Source organism: Netta rufina (genome assembly GCF_964035555.1).
Source record: "Netta rufina genome assembly, chromosome: 18".
In the NCBI taxonomy this organism is placed as follows: domain Eukaryota; kingdom Metazoa; phylum Chordata; class Aves; order Anseriformes; family Anatidae; genus Netta; species Netta rufina.
Genome location: NC_140142.1, coordinates 3,558,891 through 3,567,992, shown reverse-complemented (window position 1 = coordinate 3,567,992; position 9,102 = coordinate 3,558,891). Strand labels below are relative to the sequence as shown.

The window sequence follows — 9,102 nt, the reverse complement described above, 5'->3', positions numbered from 1 at the left end:
CTATGGCTGTTGTCTCTGCCACTGAGGCCTATGGAGAGACAGCCGATCATTAAAGCACCAGAGCCTCATTGCCTCCTCGCCCCCACCCATGAACCAGGCAGGCGTCATACCATTCTCCTGCACTTGGCCATGCACATCCCCATCTCCTACTGCTTCACAAAGAGCCCTGAGCAATTTGGGAAGAGAACAGATCTCCTTCCTAGGCAACATGAGTCAAGGCCTGACCCTTGTGCTGGTGAAACACATCCAGTTTTCCTACACCTCAGTGTCATCTTCACATTGCCTTTGTCTCCGTGTCCTCACTGCCTCCAGGGTTCTGCTCTAACGAGCTCCAAGGGAGGCTGTGTCAGTGTTGGCCCTCAGGGGGACACTGCAGGAAACTTGCCTCTGACTTGGACTTCTGGAGAGATGTCTTCAATTGTCTCTGAGTGCCTGAGGTTCGTGGGCTCATCAGCAAAGCCCCCAGAGGGGTGATTGCAGTGCCTTGGGCTGGTGCTGTGCTGCTGAGCTGGGCTTGGCTCGTGGGACAGAGTGAGTTCGTGGCAAGAGGGCCGTGGTGCAGAGAGACAGCTGTGCCCAGGAGCAGCTCCTCTGCACAGCGCAGCAGGGCTGGGGGCTCTGACCGCAGCTGGCACACAGACAGGAGAGAAGGAGAGAGGGCTTGGAGGCACTGAGGAGCACAACAACAGAGGGCAGCGTGTGGCAGGACACATCTGCAGGCTCCTGAAACCGTGAGGCTCTGGCAGCAGGGACATGCAGGTGGGGTTACAAGAGGGGTCTTGTAAGGCTGGCACATCTGATTACTGATAGCATCTGTCAAGATGGGTCTCTTTGTTTCTCCAGAAACGAGTAGAAAACGCTTTAGAGAATGGCATTTATGATTGGAGCTTTCAACAAGAAGACCACGGTAGGGGCTACCTGAAAGGCAAGATATTTTCTGTAGCCTGTGCTTGCGTTAGAGTGGACGCCAGTTTCATGGTAATGGGTAGTCAGGTTTGTACTGCAGGCTGAGACTGCTAGAGCATTGCAGTGAGGGATCAATATTTAATCAATGAACTTCATGAAGTCCCTTCCCACACCTCAGCCCACAGACTGCACCAACATCATCCTTGTGATCCTCACATGTTTTATTCTAGCTGATATAAAGGAGCTGCAAACCCTATGATGCCCAGTGCCCTGTCTTTGAGAGTATCTCCTTGCTTGAGATGTGCACAGATCACCTGCAATGAGCAGGAGCTACCTCTTCTGCAGGCAGAGCTGCAGCACAGGAGGGTCTGCTAAGTGTCCGTCTGTCCCTCCCTGGCCTTGCCTCCCCTGGCAGCAGCACGCTGGCATTCCTCCTGTCTTCTCCAGCTGGCCGTGCTGCTGCTGGTCTTGTTCCCAGGCTGGCTGGGGATGGGGGTTTCACATTCCCATGGGGAGAGCCCTCAGTGTGCTTGGGGGAAGGGGAGTACGGGGACTGGTTTAGGGGTCTGGAGTTGGGCACTTTGAGCCTCGATGTCTCTGCTCCCAGCAGTGTCCTGGTTTGTTTCAGGCAAACATGGGAGTGCAATTGTCCAGTAGGTCAAAGAGACACCAGTACAGGGCAGTTGACACTAGGACTAACACACAGACTTGATGTGCTCTCTCAAGGACACTGCACTGAAGCCATCACCACGTTGATGACACACAAGGATTTATTTGAATACAGTGGGGCTGCTAGAACAAAAGAGACAAAAGAAAACTCATCATATGATCTTTACCACTTGCTTAGGGCAGGACTGACTCCCACATTGCCCACAGCAAGTCGCGTGCTCTCAGTGACACCCTCTAGCAGCACCAGCCAGAACTCATGAAAAGGACCTGTCAAAAGTCAAAATGGAAGTGGAGAATCATTTGGGAGGGATTAAATGAAAAATTGAATGAGTTTTCCTCTGAAATGAGAAATGAAGGCAAAAAAGAAAAAAAGATATTAATGTATATATATATTTTTTTCTGTAAGATAACTCTGTTAAGATAACTCTGATAAACACTCATTGTTTTTCTGTTCCTTGTGCAGGACCCCAAGCCCAGAAATAGGAAATGCCCAACATCAGCTCTGTGAGCGAGTTCCTCCTGCTGGCATTCGCAGACACACGCGAGCTGCAGCTCCTGACTTTCGGGCTCTTCCTGGGCATCTACCTGGCTGCCCTCCTGGGCAACGGCCTCATCCTCAGCGCCGTAGCCTGCCACCACCGCCTCCACACCCCCATGTACTTCTTCCTCCTCAACCTCGCCCTCGTCGACCTGGGCTGCATCTCCACCACTCTGCCCAAAGCCATGGCCAATGCCCTCTGGGACACCAGGGCCATCTCCTATCAAGGATGTGCAGCCCAAGTTCTCTTTTCTGTCTTCTTCTTTGGTTCAGAGTTTTCCCTTCTCACTGTCATGTCGTATGACCGCTACGTTGCCATCTCCAAACCCCTGCACTACGGGAGCGTCCTGGGCAGCAGAGCTTGTGCCCAGATGGCAGCAGCTGCCTGGGGCAGTGGCTTTCTCAATGCTGCCCTTCACACGGCCAATACATTTTCCCTGCCCCTCTGCCAAGGCAATGCTGTGGAGCAGTTCTTCTGTGAAATCCCCCACATCCTCAAGCTCTCCTGTTCAGATGCCTACCTCAGGGAAGTTGGGCCACTTGTGTTTAGTGTTTATTTAGCATTTGGTTGCTTTGTTTTCATCATGTTATCCTACGTGCAAATCTTCAGGGCAGTGCTGAGGATGCCCTTTGAACAGGGCCGGCACAAAGCCTTTTCCACGTGCCTCCCTCACCTGGCCGTGGTCTCGCTCTTTATCAGCACTGGCATGTTTGCCTACCTGAAACCCCCCTCCATCTCTTCCCCATCCATGGATCTTATTGTGTCAGTTCTCTACTCAGTTGTTCCTTCATCAGTGAACCCCCTCATCTACAGCATGAGGAACCAGGAGTTCAAGGATGCAGTAAGGAAACTTTTTGGATACATGCTTCTTTGCAATCAATAATGTTTGTGAGTTCCCTGATTATTTCAGGAACTGTGAGGAAAATTTTTTGTTACTACATTTCTCTATAAATATTTTCTACAAATTATTTGTTTTGATTTAAATTATGTTATCCTTAACCTGCTACCTGTTTTTCTTATTTCTATTTTTTCATTTACAATGACCCAGTCATCTAATTATTGAAAGAAGCAGTTTATGTAGAGAAACAAAGAAACAAAAACAACAACAACAACAACAACAACAAAACACATCAGGTCTACATTGTTATCTGCAGCAATCTCTTCCCATCCCCTCTGAAGCTGAGGAACCAGCCCCAGTACACAGGAGGGGCTTAGGACCAAGAGCCCAGCTGCTACATGGAGTTTGGGTCGGGGCTGCTGCTTCCCTGGAGCCATGGCCATGGCCAACAGCAGGACGTGGCCTTGACACTGCTGCTCTCTTTTGGCTTCCGGACTGTTCTCCTTTGCTCTTTATTCGGATAAGCTGTCAGATCTCATGTACCTTGGTGACAGTCCTGTTGTCTTTGCAGTGGCATCCCTGTGGCTGCAGGCAGCAGCAGGCACTGTGCAGCTCTGGGTCACAACTGGCCTCCCTGCTAGTACCACAGTAGCAAGAGGGTCTTGCTCAGAGCAAACCCAGAACCCTGGATGCCTCTCCAAAGCTGTTGCCAGAAATACAGCCAAGAGGTTGCTCCCTGCTCATCTGTTTTCTGAGGTTCTTTTTGTGGGGTTCCTCACCTGGGGGCGCAACAACCCCAAGCAGAGCTACAGGCTGGGAGATGAGTGGTTGGAGAGCTGCCTGGCAGAGAAGGACATGGGAACACTGGTTGATAGTCGGCTGAATATGGGCCAGTAGTGTGCTCAGGTGGCCAAGAAGGCCAACGGCATCCTGGCTTGCATAAGAAGCAGTGTGACCAGCAGGTCCAGGGAAGTGATTGTCCCCCTGTAATCAGCTCAGGTACTGAGAGGAGAGTGATGTAACCGCTTGAGCAAGTAAATTCAGGAGGAAAAGCTGAAGTGACTTGGAGTATTAATGGGCCCCACTGAGGGCTGTTACTAACAAAGCCTCCCCAGGGCCTTGTTAGGGCAGATAATTGGAGGCCATGGTTACAGACAGGCAAAGCACTGTGCTGAGAAAAGTCTTTGTTGGTTTCAGTGAAGAAGAGCCAAGGCCTGACCACGGCCACTAGGAGAGGAGACCCTACACCCCCCTGTCTGGCTGAGGGCTAGTCTTGGGGTCTGTGGGATGTGGTGGGTACTGTGATGCTACTAGAAGAACTTCATTTTGACACCTCTGCAGCCCTGCAGTGTTGCAAGGAAGCAATGCCAACACTCAGCATGCCAAGCAGGTGCCTTCTGCTGGCCTAGCAGGGCCACTGCCAGATGTCAGCCCAAAAGTGCAGCTCCCAGGGAGAAGTCAAGGCTGACCTGCCACTTCCAGACACAAGTGTCCTCCCAGTCCCTTTGCGTGACACATTCCTGCTGCTGCCCTATCAAGTGCAGAGACAGAAGTGACCTCACAGTCCCTGCCACAGTCACATTCCTCCTGCTGGGACAGGAGATGCTGAGGCAGAGCTGAGCTCCTCAGAGCATTCCCACCCATCTCCTCCTTGTGGCCCACAAGCTGATCAGATCAGGGTAAGCAAGAGAGTAAAGGTAAGGAAAAGGGGCTATGGGCTGAGTTTTGGCTTGAAGGGATAGTTTGAGGTCAGGCATAAGAATAGTGGATTCCTGTCAGGGTGTGGACTAGCATTTAGGTTTGGGGATTAATGTCAGTGATTAAAATAGTGCAAGGGCTTTACATGACTGTTTTAAGCCAGCATTACAGCAGAATCGACATTGCCTGAATGTTCTAAACTCACAGAAATCATTCATTTCTGCTGGCCAATATTCTCTTTCCTCCCTCAAATCTCATATCTCTCCTGGCCAGGCTTTTCCTGACTTCCCCATATCAGTCATCTTCGTATGGGCAGCTTTCTGGTGGCTTTCATGATCTCAGAGTATCTGTCTCATATCCATTGGCTACTCCTTTCTATAGACTGACGTGGCACCTAAGTCAGGATGGAAAAGAACACAAAGGCTGTAGGTGAACCGTGCACAATGTGCCCAGCAGTTCTTGTACCACCCCAAAATTTTGTTTCCTGCCTCCAACTTTTGGATATGGAATGGTTTCTGTGCACCCAGGCTATCTTTTTCCAAACCCTCATGCATGGTTCAGTTTGCCGCAAGCGTCTTGGAGGCAGTGGCCCCCTCTGTGTCGAAAAATGAAAGCAGTCCTAAAGGATGACTTCAGGCAAAAGCTGACACCTCTGACATGACAACCCCTATCCAAGACCTCTTCCTCTATGGGGCCTACCAAGTACTTAGAAAGAGCCGATCTCAGAAACTACATGCACAGCAAGTGCCTTCTGCTGCCCTACCATGGACACTGGCAGATGTGAGCCTAAAGGCACAGATCCCAGCCAGGAGTCAAGGGTGACCTGTCAGCTACTTGAGAATGCAGTCACCTCACAGGCCATTTAATAGCCAGTCGCTTCCCGCTGGACTTAGTGCTTCTGATGCACCACTGAGCTTATAATACCACACCTACAAAACACCCCCTTTTTGGGCCAGGACCTGCCCAGGTAGAAGTGAGCTGGTTGTGATCCTCCAAGCTCATGGCACACCTGCTGGGCTCCCAGCCTCTCTGACATTCAGGAGCCAGTTCCGTGCCAGTCGTGGGAGGTGCTAGGGCAGGAGGGACCTTGCAGGCAATGTTCCAGCCCCATGCCTGTTGGCAGTCTCTCAGCTCCTTGGGCACAGTGAAGATCATGTTTTTATCCAGAAGCCATGAGACTGAAGCTGACATTCAGGGGAAGCACCCTCCAAGCCCCAGCCCCAGTCCCAGCTGGCAGTGGTGCTCTGCTGAGCGAGGGGGCTGTGGTGCCTGGGGCATGGGGACACTCTGCAGGGCCGTGCTGGGCAGGCTGGGAGGCAGACCCAGCTCATGAGGTCACTGCCATTGCCCCAGGGCTGCAAGGAATCACTTGCCAGGCTTCTTTGCTGGGGCTTTTGTGTGCCCTGGGGCTGCAGAGCTCTCCTCTGCCTGCTCACACCAGATTGAGCACTTGAGCTCTGCTCAGTCCACCTCAGACAGGCTCACGCTCCGTGGGCTCCATTCACTGCTGTCTCCTGGGCTCACACGGCCCCAGAAAAGAAGTCTGGTGAGTGATTTTTTGCAGGCCTGGGGCAATGGCAGTGATATTTCCTTGTTTCTCATGGTCTTCTCACATGTCTTTCTCATAGCCTTTCCCACTGCCCAGCACTGCCTCCCAGGTGGGAATAAGCCAACCTTCAGATGGGCCTTGGTCTTCTTCAGTCTTCCTGCTGCTTCTTAGGACCTTCCAGACTCCCCATAGAGCTCAGAGGGAGCCTTCTTGTCCAGTGTGTGGCCCTGCACTGGCTCTGACTGTGACGAAGTAATTCTCTGCAGAGCAGCCCCTGTGGTGCTGTGTTTTCAATATGTGACCGTTATGGGTCTGGCTGGGATGGAGTTAACTTTTCCTGTAGAAGCTCACCCAGTGCTGTGCTCTGCTTGAGTAGCTAGAACAGCACTGGTATCACGGTTGTGTTTTGTCTACTGCTGAGCAGTACTGTCATAGCATCAGGAATCCCTCTAATCCTCCCTCCCCAAAGAGCCAGCAGGCTGCGGGTGCACAAGAGACAGGGAGGGGACATCACCAGGGCAGCTAACCTAAACCAACCACGGAGATATTCCATACCATATGATGTCACACTCAGCAATAGAAGGTGGAAAATGGAAGGAGAGGGGAGAGGTGGGCTCCCGTTGTGAAAACGTCTGTCCTCCTAAAAATCTGCTGCATCTATTGAGGCCCCGTTTCAAGGAAGTGGTCAAGCATCACTGTCACAAACAGTTTTGCTATGCTTTTGTTTTTAAATAGCTTCTTTGCTAGTTCACAGGAGATGGGAATGCACTGCAGCTGAGACCTATGAATTTCTGCTTGCTTCTTTATTGTCTATAGCTACACAGAAAGCCTGGCTTTAGATATACATGAGATAATTATGAAAAGTAAAGAGATAAATGAACAGGTAGGAGGCTAACATGACATTAATTAAATCGACACCACAACTTGGAGAACATATTTATCAAGAAAAATAAAACCAAATTGCTATCCTAACTGTTTCTGAGATAAACTCAGAACGTAAAGGCACATAATTTTTTTTTTTAACAAATATGTATTCAAACAATTTCCTCAGTGCATCCTTGAGTTCCTGGTTCCTCATGCTGTAGATGAGGGGGTTCAGTGCTGGAGGTAACATGGAGTACAGAAAAGATACTGCAAGGTCCAGGGATGGGGAGGAGAATGAGGGGGGCTTCAGGTAGGCAAACATGATAGTGCTGACAAACAGGGAGACCACGGCCAGGTGAGGGAGGCATGTGGAAAAGGCTTTGTGCCGGCCCTGCTCAGAGGGTATCCTCAGCACTGCCCTGAGGATCTGCACATAGGATAACATGATGAAAACAAAGCAACAAAAGGCTAAAGAAACACTAAAAACTAGTGCCTCAACTTCCCTGAGGTAGGCATCTGAGCAGGAGAGCTTGAGGATCTGGGGGATTTCACAGAAGAACTGGTCCACAGCATTGCCTTGGCAGAGGGGCAGGGAAAATGTGTTGGCCGTGTGCAGGACAGCATTGAGAAAGCCACTGCCCCAGGCAGCTGCTGCCATGGTGGCACAAGCTCTGCTGCCCACGAGGCTCCCGTAGTGCAGGGGCTTGCAGATGGCAACGTAGCGGTCATAGGCCATGACAGTGAGAAGGGAATACTCTGCTGTGATAAAGAAGACAAAGAGAAAGACCTGTGCAGCACATCCTTGATAGGAGATGGCCCTGGTGTCCAACAGAGAATTGGCCATGGCTTTGGGCAGAGTGGTGGAGATGCAGCCCAGGTCGAGAAGGGCAAGGTTGAGGAGGAAGAAGTACATGGGGGTGTGGAGGCGGTGGTGGCAGGCTACGGCGCTGAGGATGAGGCCGTTGCCCAGGAGGGCAGCCAGGTAGATGCCCAGGAAGAGCGCGAAGTGCAGGAGCCGCAGCTCGCGTGTGTCTGCGAATGCCAGCAGGAGGAACTCAGTCACAGAGCTGATGTTGGACATTTTCTGACATTGAACACTGTTGTCCGTAGAGAAGGAGAAGGCAGAAAAAGTTTAGAAGACAATTCTCTGAGGAAAGCCTACTGCAAGCCTTAGAGCACTCTCATCTGAAGCCTCTCTCTTTGCAAAAGGATCTTTCTGCAGCTCTATCGCTTGAGTCCAAGCTGATGCTGGGTGAGACTGGCACTGCAAGCATGCAGTACTGGGGACTTTAGAGGTGTCCTTCCTTCTGTGAAGCAGTCAGAAAGCAGGAACAAGGGGGAAACTCAAGTTCAGTCCACTTATGGGATCCATGAACTTTGCAGGGTTGTTGCAAAAAACACCTCCAACCACACTGTAGAGCGAGTCAGATTTTATTATGCTTAGTAGAACAATCACACTCTTGCATTTCCAAAGAAGTGGAGACAGCTTAAAGCAAAGAAGCTCCAACCCCAGTGCAGTTGGACAGAATCCTCACCTTATCTCCAGGTACATGAGCAGGATCTCAGCTTTTCCCTCTTCTCCAAGAGTGCAGAAGCCTCATTCCAGCTGCCCACAGACAGCCATCCAGCAGCACAGACATGGGTTTAGTACAGAGGTGTCTTCTCCTTGAGGTACCTGGATAACACAAGGATGCCAGGAGAGAGCTGCATCCTGCGGGAGAGAAGAATGCAGCCTAGGACAATGCCCCACGGACAGAGCTGGATATTCGCAATCTGGGGTGTCCCAATACCCAATCTGCATCCCCTGCAGTGTCTGGAGGAGACTTGGACACCCAACTCTTGGCTAAAAAGAGCAGCTGGGTTATGACACTCCAAGGGGCTTCTGCCAGACTTTCTCACCTTGCACTGCAACCCAGCAGGACTCTCAAAGCCTACTGCATTACTCACTGCCCTCCCAGAAACAAGACCCAGCAGGAGGAGACCCTTCCAGGACCTGCAGCTGCATGGCCCTCCAGCCAGACCCTTACCTTGTCAAGGGC

General features: G+C 51.2%; 1 protein-coding gene across 1 annotated transcript; it reads right to left on the bottom strand.

Annotated features, from left to right (window-relative positions):
- On the bottom strand, positions 1-8,144 carry LOC311216218 (olfactory receptor 14A16-like; the record flags this gene model as incomplete). Its single annotated transcript, XM_084297766.1, has 2 exons — positions 1-28; positions 7,240-8,144. 2 exons carry the CDS (start codon positions 8,142-8,144, stop codon positions 1-3), a joined length of 933 nt encoding a protein of 310 aa, XP_084153892.1.
- Positions 8,145-9,102: the final 958 nt, after the last annotated feature.